General features: G+C 40.3%; 1 protein-coding gene across 1 annotated transcript in view; it reads left to right on the forward strand.

The window, feature by feature from the left end:
• Positions 1 to 15290, forward strand: part of LOC138809870 (uncharacterized) — a 234816-nt gene that overhangs the window by 98621 nt on the left and 120905 nt on the right. Inside the window, exons 24-36 of the mRNA XM_069996922.1 lie at positions 539 to 627; positions 4464 to 4513; positions 4907 to 5074; positions 6296 to 6448; positions 6791 to 6991; positions 7791 to 7945; positions 9607 to 9775; positions 10045 to 10141; positions 11400 to 11512; positions 12686 to 12811; positions 13802 to 13930; positions 14157 to 14267; positions 14533 to 14595. Of these exons, the coding sequence (XP_069853023.1) occupies positions 539 to 627; positions 4464 to 4513; positions 4907 to 5074; positions 6296 to 6448; positions 6791 to 6991; positions 7791 to 7945; positions 9607 to 9775; positions 10045 to 10141; positions 11400 to 11512; positions 12686 to 12811; positions 13802 to 13930; positions 14157 to 14267; positions 14533 to 14595 (1624 nt within the window). The remainder of the gene's footprint in view (positions 1 to 538; positions 628 to 4463; positions 4514 to 4906; positions 5075 to 6295; positions 6449 to 6790; positions 6992 to 7790; positions 7946 to 9606; positions 9776 to 10044; positions 10142 to 11399; positions 11513 to 12685; positions 12812 to 13801; positions 13931 to 14156; positions 14268 to 14532; positions 14596 to 15290) is intronic.

A 15290-nucleotide genomic window follows, 5' to 3' on the forward strand; every position in this document is an offset into this window, starting at 1 on the left:
TCTTTAAATTACAATGCCGATTATGAGAATATTTAATTTTGTTGTCAAAACAAACTAATAACTAGCCAACTAAGACAAGTTTCTATAATAGAAGTGAGCTTTACTGTATGTGATGCAGTTTGAGTCCAAATGTCCTTGGGGAAATGGTGTGTCTCCCTTACATCAGCTGACTCTTCTCCTCAGATGTTATCTCTGAAGAGAGCTGGCTATGCACCATTGTCTGGGATTTCCTTTTCTTCCAATAGTTCGTGATCTAAATTATAGTTGCAACCACAGCTGTGACTGCAGCCACTGCAAGGATTCTGATGCTCACACCCTGGCTTCCTTTGCACATGTTCATTGGGAACTCATGGGATAGTCTGTGCTCTGTGTTCTGTGTTCTGGTAGAGGAGTAGAATGCTCCTGACATTTTATCCTTGAAGAAAAGCAGTGCTGTCTGTGGGTGGGATAATTTCCCAATGAAACTTTAGGAAAACATTTGGTAAAATTCTTTGTGCTGCCATCTTTGTGTCTCTCATGTGAATCTTGTCTCCTGCAGCCGCCAGAACCCTCTTGGTCTTATCATTGCCCTGGATGAGAACAATGAAGCCAGAGGCGAACTTTTCTGGGATGATGGGCAGTCAAAGGGTGAGTGGGCACATTGCCTTTTCCTAACCTGCATGTTTGCCTTTGGCCCTTCCCTCTGCTGCCCCTTACCTGTGAGAGGATTCTCACCAGGGATAGTAGTTCTTGAGAGAACAGTTTGGTTTCTAGTTGTAGTGTTCAGAGGCAGGGATAGGTGAACCAAAGACATTAGGAAAGCAGATTCTTCTCTCTCAGAATTCTCCATTGGTAGACTCTACAATAGGTACTCATTTTATTGTTAGTAGGAACCTAGAAAACAAATTTTCAAGATAATTCTTACCATTCATTTACCTTGTAAATATTTTCCCCCAAAACAAAGAACAAATGTTGAGGATGTGAAAAAGCCATACAAATGTCAATGAGGCACCAAGGACATACTTTCCTTTTGTGTGTGCATTACCTGTGCCTCAGAACATGGCTCTGACTCAGGGGTTGTGGCTATTCTTGTAGCTCTACCTTAAGATATAAGACTTATGTCTGAAAGCACCTGGAAAAGAGACATTTCAAGCTCATGGTGGAGGGACGGTCCAAAACAGTAATTTGGCCTTTAAGACATTCTTTATAATAATGCCACCTTCAAGCATAGTTTTTCAAAGGTTTTTTATTAAAAATATTTAATTGACAAAGACTGATGATTGTCAAGATGAATAACATACATTCATATTGTGTAATGATAGCCCTCTATCACCACATTTATCCTTTCCCTTACTGTACCTTAGCTTCTGTAATGTTATTTCTTATAACTGGAAGTTTATGTACTTTAAACAATATATTCCCATGTCCTCTGTCCTTTGCCTATGACTACAATTGCTTAAAGAAGTCCACTAATTTTATATTCACATATAAATAAGGCCTCAGAATTCCTTTGTTGTCTGCCTTATTGCTCTTAGTTTAATGGGCTCCAGATTCATCCATGTACATCAAGTTGCAGCATTTCTGTTTTTTTTTAATGGCTGATTAGTCATAAAATAGAACTATTGAGTATATATGCCACAATTTCTTTTCCCATTCATCTGACATATAAGTCATTTTAACATCTGTGAAAAGTGGGTTAGAGATTTAAGGTTAAAAGAATAAAGTTCTAGAATAAAACATAAGGAGAAAGTTCTTTGACATTATTTTTGGTAGGAGTTTTTTGGATGTGATGTTAAAGTAGAAGTATGAGAAAGAAAAAGAAAAAGAAATCAACAAGTATCACTACAAGAAGCTTTTGCTCAGCAAAAGAAGCAATCGATCTGAAGTAAAATGAAAACCTAGAAAATAACAGAAAATCTGATATGTGATTATAGAATCACATATCAGAAAAGAGAGTTATTAATATAAAAAATAGAAGGAAAAAATGGTGCAATGAACATGGTTGTGCTGGTAGCTTTAGTGTGGCCTTGTTTGTGTTTAATTGGATAAATGTCCAGGAGTGGAAGTTCTGGGTTGTGGGAAGCTCTATGTTTAGTCTTTTAAGGAACCTCCATACTCTTTTCCAGAGTGGTTGAAAAAGCTTACATTCCAGTTACTGCCAGCATTTGTTATTGTTAGTTTTCTTGATTATAGCCATTCTACTGGGGTGAATTGAAATCTCAGTGTTGTTAACATGGCCACACTAAAGCTTTCAGCACAACCTGTTCATTGTTCTGTTGTTTACTATAGCCAAGATACTGAATCAACTCAGATGTCCCTCAGTGGATGAATAGATCAAGGGAATGTGGTATATACACACAATGGAATTCTACTCATTCATCAGAAAGAATGACATTGTACCATTCATAAGGAAATAAACAAACTTGGAAAAAAATATATTAAGTAAAGAAAGCCAGACCAAGAGAAAAAATAGGTTGCATGGCTTCCCTCATTTGTGATAGCTAGAATGTGCCTTAAATCTATAACTAAACATACTGGATGGTAAAAAATATACTGGTACATGCTAAATTATACAGTCTCTAGGCATTCACACAAAGTGAGACCAAAGGAGGACATTCTTTTTTTTGTATGTTTTTTAATTGTAAAAATGCTGTACAGAGGGGTTACAGTTACATGAGCAAGGTAATGAGTACATTTCCTATTGAGCATTGTTGTCTCCTCCTTTGTTTTCCCCCTACCATCCCTTCCCTCCCACCTCCACAACTACCTCAGCACCGAAGTTGTAAAGTTCGTTTTCCACGTAGTCTTTTGTACATCTCATTGTTATAATGGGTCAACCTGTATCCTTATTCAAGCATTTTGTTTTTTCCCTTCCCCTCCCAAATTAGAAAAATGCATATACAAGATACAAGGAACCAACATCAAATACAGTGAAAACAGGGGTTATACCATGGGGGAAGCACATACCAAAGAAACAAAAAAAAATCACCTGGTACATTATAAATATGTTAGAAACAATAGCAAGAAAGAAAAAAGATATTTGTGTCCCTATCTTAGGGTTCATTTCACTTAACATCATCTTATATGGTCATATGTACACATGTACTAGTTATTGCAAATAAGGGAAACCATGGGACCTATGCTTCTTTGGGCCTGGCTTACTGCACTTAATATAATTTTTTTCCAAGTCTTTCCATTTCCTAACAAATGGGGCAATGTCATTCTTTCTCATGGAGGCATAGAATTCCATTTTCTTGATCCATTCATCTACTGAGGGGCATCTGGGTTGGCTCCACATCTTAGCTATGGTAAATAATGCTGCAATAAACATAGTTGTACTGGTAATCTTAGTATGGCCTTGTTTGTGATTGTTTGAGTAAATGCCCAAAAGTGGGATTGCTGGGCCATAGGGGAGTTCTATGTAGAGTCGTTTGAGGAACCTTCATTAGGAGAGGATCACGAAGGCACAATAGCTATGTGCATCTGATGATATAAAATCATATTTATTGAAATGAACTCCAGAAAATGGAAGTGAGTTTTTCCTTGTTGCTACTTTTGTTGTCTTTTCTTTTTGTCTTATTTGTTCAATCAGTCTTTGGGAGGGTAAGGGGGAGAATAGAAATGGAGGGACAAAGGGAGAACAAATGCAGCAGCTGATACTCATGAGATGCCAGGACACTTTATTGAACATGAGAACTATACAACTTGTCTGTGGGAATGGGAGAGAAAAACTGGGAGAGAGCGAGGTTGACATTGGGTTGACATTGTTCAAGAAGAAATGTACTCTTTATCTAACTTACATTTGGAACCCCTTTGTACATCACCTTTACAATAACAATAAAAATAGCAGGAAATATAAAAATAGAAGGAATTTTTACAAGTCAATAGATAGAGGTTTGGAAAATGGACAATGTATTGGAACAGATGTCTTTTCAAGGAAGACATACAGTTGCCCAAAAGGTATAGGAAAGATGCTGATTAACACCAATCAGAAGAGAACTGCAAATATAAACTCACAATAACCTATCCCAGCACTGTTAGGATAGCCAATATGAAAAAGATAAAAGATAAGAATTGTGAGAGAGGATGTGGAGAAAATAGAATGAACCCTGACATACTATTGATGAGAAGGTAAAATGATATTTCCACTGTAGAAAACTATACAAAAAGTTTTCAAAACAAAAAACAAAAATATGATATGATCGAACAATCTAAGGGCTTGTATCTAAAAGAATGCAAAGTGCATGGCATGGAGATATCTATAGTCTTGTGTTCTTTGTAGCATTATTCATTATAAAAAACTATGGATATAACCATTACTATACTCATAGATGAATGAGTAAAGAAGTTGAGGTATATAGATGAAATGGAATATATTTCATCACAAAAAAGAAGGAAATTTTACTACTGTAGACTTCAAGAGTCAACTTTTAGGAAAAGCTGTGTTGGCAGACCAGTCTGATTTGTCTTTCTATTACTTTCAGATACTGTTGCCAATGATGTGTATGTTTTATGTGAGTTCTGGGCCAATCGGGTAAGTTGCACATTTTCATGAATCTTAGATGTTAGAATTTAGCACATATTTATAAATATGTTTCTAATTTCATTTGTCTAAATGACTATAGGTAGGCATTTTTCCACTTATGATTTAATTTTCAATAATTGCATTGTCTGTGTTATCTAAAAGAGGCAATAGGTAATAGATCAAAGTAATAGTGTGTTCAGTACGGTTTCCTAAAATGTCTGTGCATATATTTATTATCTAAAGAGCATTATTAAAATAAGTTCGCTGAACATACATAGGTAGAGAGCTCACGGGCATCAGAGCCTAAGGAGTATGTGGTCTCTGTTGGAGCTTTGGAGAGACAAGAGAATATGAATACTAGAGATCCAACTTCGTGCCTAATTATGCTTCACTGTTTTGCAGACCCACCTGGATGTCACTATTTCCAAAGCAACCTACAAAGATCCCAATAACTTAGCATTTCAAGAGATTAAAATTCTTGGGACTCAGGTACTGAGCAGCGTCACAGTGAAACAGCATGGTGTCTTAACTCCAATGTCTCCCAACGTCACTTATGATGCTAACCTGAGGGTAAGAGCATTAAGCTGAAGTGGTTTTTCAAGAAATTTTTTAGCATCAGGTTTTGCCAGATTTTAGGTTTTCAGGGAGAACCAGAGCCCTGTATGCGGCAAGTGATAAGGCCTGTGTGCTGGGCAGGAAGGTGAAACTGAGGAGCTGGTCTGGGCCTGAAGACCTGGGGTGCTGCTGAGAGAACAGAGGGAAAGTCAAGCGAACTTCATGCTCACTTCCTTCTCTGCCCCTCTGTTCTCCTGTTCTCTCTGTTGTCCTCATTTCCAATGAAGTAGTTCTATGGGTGGAAGAACAGAGCCAGGATTCCTCAGGGGATCCTGGGAGGGTCTGATTACCCAGGCTGTGTTGAGTGTGGAGAGGTGGGTGGAGACCAGCAGGAAGTGCAGGATGATTTTCACTGGGAGAAGATGACAGTCCTGTCAATATGACTTTATGGCTCTAGGATACTTAGTTTGCTAACCTTAGACAGTGTTGTTTTAAAAAAGAGTCAACTATATAACAATAGGCATTGAATAACTCATTGATGGTTGAGATTCAACTGAAAAATGGATTCCCGTTTTAGGCAGAGGGTTTTGGCATAGCAAAGAGGGGGTAATGTTAGAAATGAAAGGCAGACTGAGAATTCCAACTCACCATGTTCCCAGTGTTACATCCAAGAGCCAAAGAATCAAAACTTTGTGCAAGATTACAGATGAAAATTTGGGAAGAGAAAGGAATGAGAACCAAGGCCATATGTGCTTATTATTTAGTTCTTTTTAGTAGCTAAACACTTTAGTTACACAGATTTGGAGGTGGAGAAGAAAAACAGATTGATTTTGAAAGAATAACAGAGACTTTCTGAAAATAGCAACAAAAGAAAGCAAAACAACAGCACAACAACAACAACAAAAAACAGAATGGGAGAGTGTTTAGAGAAACATCCAGAAGGGATATTATTTGACCTAATTCTTTCCACAATGTAATTTACAAGGTTCTGATACTTGAGTATTGATATTTGAGTACTGATAGTTGAATACTGATACTACATCTTGTCAGTGAACCATCAACAACCTGGGTAATACACCTCCTTCTGTAATGTCTGGGAATATGTCTCTTGCATCAGTGGGAATCTGGTCTCATTTTAAAGATTCAGGACTCAAGCTTAGATCTGTCTGACAGACACTACTCAGTTTACGGAAGGCCTCTGGTCCAGTGGACTTATTTCCATGTGCATTCCCACAGGTTGCTGTGATCACAGGAATCCATCTAGTCCTGGGAGAAGCATACACAGTGCAGTGGGACATGGGCATAAGGGACCAGGAGAAGATAGACTGTTATCCCGATCAACATGGAGCTACTGAGGCCAACTGCATGGCCCGAGGCTGCGTCTGGGAGGTAACTGCACTGAAAACTGCACCGTAACTTCCCTGAAAGCTCTGCACCTCATCTGTAATGCATGAGTTCTGCACCTCACCTGTAACACATGAGCAAACACCAGTACCTCAGTATCCACTTAGAATCCATGTGAAGAAAGGACTCCCCAAGACACCTCATCCAGATGTGAAGACTAGGCAGAGAGGAGAGTGCGACATTTTAATAAGTATTTTCTTATTATAGAAATTTAAATTCTTAGCACTATCCAATGGTCCAGGAATGATGGGATGACCTTTCCTAGCCCTTGCTACTTGATATCTCTAGGCCCACATGCTGATACACACTATTGACTTTCCTTCTCAGGCATCCAGTATCCCTGGGGTCCCACACTGCTACTTTGTGAACGATCTGTATTCAGTCAGCAATGTGCAGTATACCTCCCATGGGGCCACAGCTGACATCTCCGTGAAGTCTTCTCCTTATGTCACTGCCTTCCCCTCCACACCTGTAAACCTGCTGCGCCTGCTGGTGACCTACCACAAGAATGAAATGCTGCAGTTCAAGGTAAACACAAGGCATGATAGTTCAATTACTCTTTGCTAATCAGGATTACAGAACCAAAATACTTTCACTTTGTAGAGTTCTATTTTTCAATAGACCAGATCATAATCTTAATTTAAAAGTGAGAAATCCTTGCTAGGCCAGTTAGAGTTTCTTATTACAAGTCTTAAGATGATTACTGTGGCTACAATGGGAATGGTTAAAATAATAAGAAATGGAGAGATAAGGTAAGAGACTCCCAGGCGGGATGATTGAGGGATTGAGGTGGTACTAGGTCCAAAAAGAAGAGAAACAGATAGTTCAAGAATGACAGGAGAGAAGACAGCAAGACTTGGTAACTGATGCTATGTAACAGATGAGGGAGAACACAGTTTCAAGAATAATTACATATATCTAACATGTATCTGTGTGGAAATTGCTGAAATTATCTGAAGTAAGGGAAATGGTTTGGGTTAGACAATATTAGAAGATGAATGTAGTTTTAGACACGGAATATATATAATATATAATACATATAAGAAATGACCACCAATGTACAATGGTTTCCTTGTTTCTATAACTTAATTACATCTAAGGATAGGAGTAGACTATCTTACAATAGTTTCACTATTAAAATGGGATATTATGTTTTGTATCTTCTTCTTAGCACTTTTGATCCAACACAGAAGCTAGCAGATACTAAATGTAAATAATTGTTTTAGTACTATAACAGAAATGTTTATTTGTAAGAACTCTTTGTATAGCAAAACAACGAATTGTATACATCCTATCCACTCACCTAAATCCATTAATTTTGGTGTAGATTTTTGATCCCAACAACAAGCGATATGAAGTCCCAGTCCCTCTGAACATCCCCAGCACTCCATCCAGCTCTTCTGAGGCCCGACTCTATGACGTCCTCATTAAGGAGAATCCATTTGGGATTGAAATTCGCCGCAACAGTACAGGCACTGTCATGTAAGTGGCCCTGGTTGGATTGGGGACTGCAGGTTACACGAACATCTCTGCCAGGGTCTCCGTGGTTGGAGATGCTCTGTCTGAGAGATTCTCACTGTGCATTCTAGACCCAAGACTATCAAGGTTCTGTTAAGGTCTGTTCTTGTAGGCAATTTTGCTCCATGAGACAACTACTGAATCAGTAGTTGTATCTGAAAACTCCTTCAACAATTGTTTATTGGATGTTTTCTGTGTATAGGGTGCGCTTTAAGGTACTGTGGTTATATACAACATGGCATATCCATTGATGAATGAAAAGTTAGTTTACATTGTAACATAATTTGGAAGTTGAAACAGTGAAAACCGTGCAGAACAGTTCCAGTTCAGGTTTATCAAAAGTTATTAGATGTTGGGGCTGGGAAGGTGGCTCAGTGGTAGAGCGCTTGCCTTGCATGCATGAGGCCCTGGGTTCGATTTCTCAGCACCACATAAGCAAAAAGAAAAAAGTCGGAAGTGGCGCTGTGGCTCAAGTGGTAGAGCGCTAGCCTTGAGCTGAAGAGCTGAGGGCAGAGTTCAGGACCCACGACTGGAACCCCCTCCCCCCAAAAAAGTTATTAGATGTTGTTGCTTTTGTTATTGTGGTCTTAATCATTCTCTCAACCATAAGACCTGGCTCTTGTTCTGAATGCACATCCTCATTAACACAAAATTTTATAGTATGGAAAGGTTTGGAAAATGAAGATATTTTTAATTTTGACCAAATTCGGAGAATGAAATTCTAATCTATCTTGGCTATTATCATAGTAATATCACAAATTACAAAAAATATCACACAACATCCACAAAGAATGCTTCCATAAATAGCCTTTCTATATCCACAAAGAATGCTTCCATAGATAGATAGTCTTTCTATATCCACAAAGGATGCTTCCATAGATAGCCTTTCTATATCCACAAAGAGTGCTTCCATAGATAGCCTTTCTTCTGTTCTTAGGGCACCTGGGACTTGCCTTTCCTCACTCACACATGCAATTTTCTGGAGGAATCTTTATTGCTAGGGCTCAAGTTACATGAGGATGAGAGAACTGACATAGGAGCTGGATGGGGAGAAGAAGTCACCACTAGAAGCTCAGGGGGAAAGGAAAGAACCTTTGTGGTAGAACAGCAAGTACCTAGGCCATGACAGGAAGGATCTTTACATACCCAGGGATACCAGCCGTTCCCCTGTGGTGTGTGAGGAGAAGGTGGGGGGACAGCGGGGGTGTGAGGTGGATTTGGAGGAGGCAGAGCTGTGAAGGCGTCATGAGGTGTTTCTGTGACACACTAATGAGACAGTAAATACAGGGACGTGAAGATGTGTGGTGTGTGTGAAACCTTCCTTGTAGACGTGTGCAGGCAGTGCGCCATCAGGAGCAAGAGCGGGAGGCAGGGTGTGTTGCTGTGTCAGCGGTGGAGAAAAATGAGGCACTGATGGAGGTAACAAGAATAATGAAAGGTGACTAGTGAGCATTCAGGAAGGGTCTCCATGCTTGTTTTGTCTAAATGGACTTTGTGCTATTTTGGACGTGAGTGTGTTCTGTGAGGTGGGGGAGAGCACAGGTTCAGCTGTGCTGGAAGAGCAGCTGCCGGAAGGAAGTCCAGGGGAGCTCACTTCCTTGTCCACCTTGACCTTTGCCTTGCAGCTGGGACTCTCAGGTCCTGGGCTTCACCTTCAATGACATGTTCATCCGCATCTCCACCCGCCTCCCCTCCCAGTACATCTATGGCTTTGGGGAAACAGAGCACACGGCCTATAGGAGAGACCTGAACTGGCACACGTGGGGCATGTTCTCCAGAGACGAGCCCCCGGGGGTAAGGACAGAGCATTTGCAGAGTCTACACTCACTTTGCTGCACCCACTCTGCATGCCTGTGAAGCCCTGTGGGTGCCTCTGTGCTTCCTCTTCCCTGACTGCAGTGAATCATCCCCTTCTGCTTCTGTCCTGGGGACCATTCCTCCAGCTCCTTTGCTCTCATGTGTTGACGTTAGTTGCAGGAGAATGTAGGCCCGTGAGTTTTTGTTGACGTTCCTTCTCATATGCAATGCCTTCTCACTCTACCCACTTCTCCCATGACTCTCAGTACAAGAAGAATTCCTATGGCGTCCACCCGTACTACATGGGCCTGGAGGAGGACGGAAGTGCCCACGGAGTGCTCCTGCTCAACAGCAACGCCATGGGTAGGTGGATGCTTGTGCGCCCTCTGTGTTTGTATTAATTATTCTTGAGGTACATTAGATGTCTGTGACCATGCTGCTCATATAGGAATGTTATTGGAGCAGTGTTTTCTTCTCTTTCTTCTGTTTATTTTACTCTATACAAATGTGATTAAAAGATTAGCACAAGTATAATAGTTTTACCTCTTAAGGGATAGGAAAACCAAGCTGGGTTCTATTACTTGTGGGTGATAAAACTTACTTGAGCCATCAACATGTGAAGAAAAGTTGTCTAGAAAATGATTGGACAATACAGAGACTAAAATAGCAGTTTGTCAGTGGAAGTTTCCCAAGTTTAACAATTTGCAATATTTAAATATGGTCTTATTCTTTGAGAAAACTGGGTCAAGTCTTCATGGACACCATCATTCAAGTTTTGTGAGTTTTAAGCTATTGTTTCAGCCTCTTTCTTTCTTTGTTTCTTTCTTCCTCTCTCTTTCTTTCTCCTTCCTCTCTTCCTCCCTCCCTCCCTCCTTCCCTCCCTCCCTCCCTCACTTCTTTCTTTCTTTCTTTCTTTCTTTCTTTCTTTCTTTCTTTCTTTCTTTCTTTCTTTCTTTCTTTCTTTCTTTCCTTCCTTCCTTCCTTCTTTCTTTCTTTCTTTCTTTCTTTCTTTCTCTCCCTCTGGTCCTTCTTTCCTTCCTTTCTTCCTTCATTGCTTCATTTGTTCCTTCCTTCATTTGTTCCTTCCTTCTTTCCTTCTTTCCTTTCTCCCTCCTTCCCTCCCTCCTTCTTTCTTTCTTTCTTTCTTTTTTCTGTCCTTCCTTCCTTTCTTCCTCTTTCTTCCTTCCTCTCTTTCTTCCTTCCTCTCTTTCTTTCTTTCTTTCTTTCTTTCTTTCTTTCTTTCTTTCTTTCTTTCTTTCTTTCTTTCTTTCTTTCTTTCTTCCTTCCTTCCTTCCTTCCTTCCTTTCTTCCTTTCTTCCTTTCTTCCTTGCAAGCACTTTGCCACTGAGTTACATGCTAGCCCATTAAGCTATTATTTTAGTAACCAACAATGAGAATTTCATGGAGCAGATTTATAAAACATGATAAGATACTAAAGCAAATCAAAGTGTTCATGGATTAGACCCTTTCCCTTAATTTCTTCCAGTCCATGTGAGTTGAGTAGAGAAAATCATGTCTTAATAGCGTTCAATGGAGGAGAGAAGGCACAGTGCTCAGGGCTGCATTCTTCCCATGCTGAAGCTTCGCAGGCAGCTCAGTTCACCTTTCCCTCTATTTTCAGATGTGACTTTCCAGCCCATGCCGGCCCTGACATACCGCACCACAGGGGGAGTGCTGGACTTTTATGTGTTCTTGGGGCCAACTCCAGAGCTTGTCACTCAGCAGTACACTGAGGTAGGTGTGAATTCCCTTGTCTGTCAAGTGCTTATGCAGCAATACTGGGATCCGAATCCCACATTCATCTCTATACCTCTCATGTGAAATGAGAATTATTGGACATTTTAAAAGACAGGTGTATTATAAAATAAAAGAAAACACATAAATTCCAATATTCATTAAATTGGTAGCTTAACCATCATGGTAGGGAAGTAGAATCAGTCAAGGTAGGGATGGTGGAAGTGATTGTAGAGGTAATGGTGGTGATGTTGCTAGTGCTGATGCTGATGGTGATCATGATGGTGGTGATTGTGGTGATGGTGGAAGTGATCATTATGGTGTTAATGGTGTGTGGGTGGTGATGATGATATTGATTACTAATTGTGTTGGGGGATGTCATGGTGGTGGAACTGATTGTGGGTGTGGTGATCATGAAGGTGGTGATTAAGATGGCATCGATATTGGTGATGATGTATTCTATAGCAATAGTTTTGAGAATGTTGATGGTTATGTGTCTGTTTTCTTAATGATGGTTGTGAGAGTTAAGGTGATGGCATAGTTGTTGACTGTTAAGTTGTGGTAGTGACAGAGTTGGTCATAGTGGAAATAACAGTTGCTGAGTTAGAAGTAAAGCAGTACTATGGATCCTGGTTATGGCAGAAATACATTTGTACTATTACTGCATTTGTTAATCCATGTCAGAGCACTTTGGGAATAGTAATGCATTTAGACCTCATTAAACACTGTGAGACAGACACTAAGATTATCTCCAATTTACAGGGGAAAACACAAAGAGATTCCTGAAGTGCCCAAGGGCACACAGCCGCTAAGTTGTGGAGTGTGTGTGTGTGTGTGTGTGTGTGTGTGTGTGTGTGTGTGTGTGTGTGTGTGTGTGAGAGAGAGAGAGATCCTAAATTCTCAGCTTCTCACTGGTAAGTGAGACTACATCTAAGAATGAAGAGAAAAAAGGTATTTCCCCAGAATTCCTAAAGAATGAACTCGAGTCTAATAGGAGGGTTTCCACAAGATGATCTGTTAGTTCTTCATCTGGTATCTCCATTTGTGGCTGGAATTCATTGGATTTCTGGCTTGGAACATTGGGACAAAATTTTTCTTACTTTATAGATAACTTAAGTGTGGCTTCTTGTTTAAATGACTAGCATTTGCCTTTATTTAATGCCTATTTCCTAGGTCATTGGCCGGCCTGTCATGGTGCCTTACTGGTCCCTGGGGTTCCAGCTGTGTCGCTATGGATATGAGAATGATGCTGAGATCTCCAGCTTGTATGATGAGATGGTGGCCGCACAGATCCCTTATGTATGTATAGGCCATGGTGTACACCATACTCTGTATTCTCATAGGGAACACTGCTGTTTCTGAATCTCAATGTGGTTGTTGGAGGTTTATGAGGTTCTATAGGCATACAAAGTGTTTTTTCAAATGATATTATTATCACAGAGATCCAGATGGGGTGATGCCTCCTCCAAACGCTGGGAGATCAAAGATTCACTGTGAGAAGAATGAGCTGGTTATAAGGATTGTGATGCTGTATAGTACATCCCAATGTTCAAGTTACATAACTTGAAGACATTTAGTGAATAAAGCCATGTTCCCATGAAAATAAAACAGTTCTTCCATTAGATTTTTTGCTTTTTTGGAGTAACATGACCCAAGATTCTCTTAGCCCATTATTGGTATGGGTCGGTCCCCAGGTCAGTTTCTGTAGGTACTGTGTGGTCTGATCTGCCACCACAGGAACTTTAATTGTTTGCTTCATTCCAGTTTTTATTCAACTGTCTTTAATAGTAACCAAACAGTACACAGCCATCCTATACATATCCTCTGTAACTAGGAAACTGTGTCTGATTACTACATGTGTTAGTACTATAAGTGTTTGTGTTTCCTTGCTTTGTAGTAGCCTTTGTATCTACTATACCTGGGGAGGGGACAGTTTTTTTCTCTTAACATGAACCATTGAATCCAAGGGTGGCTTTGTGGTGGAGGTATGGAGACTTACTCCTTATTTTAGCAGTTTACAAAGCACTTTCTCACCCAGTGTTTATATTGATCTTCCTAATACTCCACCCTCTAAGCCTTATCTTCCAATTTTTTTTCCTGACTTAGATATTTTTCTTTATATTTTATGAGTGAAAAGTTGAACGAATATATATTCACCAGTATCTATAACTGAGAAATGACAGAGCTGGGAGCTGAGTCAGAAGGAAGCATGGGTGGTGGAGAGTCGTTCTCCTTGGAACCTGGCCTTGAGGCCCCAGCTATCACTCAGTCCCCTGTGTCCTCCCCCAGGACGTGCAGTACTCGGACATCGACTACATGGAGCGGCAGCTGGACTTCACCCTCAGCCCCAAGTTCTCTGGGTTGCCTGCCCTGATCGATCGCATGAAGGCCGCTGGCATGCGGGTCATCCTCATTCTGGTCAGAGCTTGTGGGAATCTGTGGCCTCTGGGAGGATGAAGGGCAATGGGTGGGGAAGGCCCGCACTGTGTTTCCTTCCATGGTACACAAGGAAAGGCATTTAGCAGCATCTCAGACACTTTAAAGTTCAAGCATAATGTAAGGAAGATGTGTTTGGAAGAGCTGTGTTGTGTCCCTGGCCATTCTCTGCATGTGTCTTTCTGTCTGATTGGTGCTTTGGTTTCAGGACCCAGCCATTTCTGGCAATGAGACAGAGCCCTATCCTGCCTTCACTCGTGGTGTGGAGGATGATGTCTTCATCAAGTTTCCCAATGATGGAGGAATTGTCTGGGGCAAGGTACAGTGGTAAACCACTCATCCTTAACTTGGGGTGGTTACACAGTTGATACATTTGTTCATGTCCATTTTTGTCTTTTCTCATTTGGAGTCTGAATGTCAATAATTTCCATATTTCAATCAAATGTTATGCATATATTTAAGGGCTTTGTGGGATTCGCCCTATATAATAAACCATGTATATTTCTCTAAGGAACATAGTTAATGATTTCATAGGTATGTGTGAGAAAATACTACTGTTGATATTGAACATTTTTTCTGCTTAGGTCTGGCCTGATTTTCCTAACATTGTGGTTAACAGCTCTCTGGACTGGGACAGTCAAGTGGAGGTAAGGATTTTATTTTGTATATATATATATATATATATATATATATATATATATATATATATATATATATTTGGTTGTGGGGATTGAACTCAGGGACTAGACACTGTTCCTGAGCTCTTTTTCTCAAGCTAGCACTCCAGCACTTTGAGACATAGCCCTACTTCATGTGGTTAATTGGAGAGAAAAGCCTCATGGGTACTTTTCTGCCTGGGCTGGCCTCAAAACACGATTCTCAGATCTCAGCCTCCTGAGTAGCTAGGATTACAGGTGTGAGCCACTATGTGTGTGTGTGTGTGTGTGTGTGTGTGTGTGTGTATGTGTGTGTGTGTGAGAATTTTGAGTGGTCATGGTTACAAAGAAGGGACAGCCATGGCTAAAATTCCTGACACGGCATGGTAGGAAAAACACCTTGTAAGTCTGTCTCTGTGCAGTAATGCTTTGCTTGCTTGCAGTTGAGATATGAGTATTCTTGTCCTTGGGATAAGGCTCAGGGGACTTCAATGACTTGTCCACTGTGTCAGCAGTATAACAGTGATTTTAGATCCAAGGCTGGCAGATTTCAAAGGCCATTGATTTTGCACTGCATGATACCTTCAAGAAGCCTTTTCTTTTCTCTTATTAAGTACAGCTCTTGTGGTTGCCTTGGAAACAATTTTAAAAGACGTGTCTAACCTGGTTTAGTTATTGTTTTTTTT

The sequence above is a fragment of the Dipodomys merriami genome, unplaced genomic scaffold (genome assembly GCF_024711535.1).
Source record: "Dipodomys merriami isolate MVZ:Mamm:240054 unplaced genomic scaffold, mDipMer1.0.p SCAF_5, whole genome shotgun sequence".
In the NCBI taxonomy this organism is placed as follows: Eukaryota; Metazoa; Chordata; class Mammalia; order Rodentia; family Heteromyidae; genus Dipodomys; species Dipodomys merriami.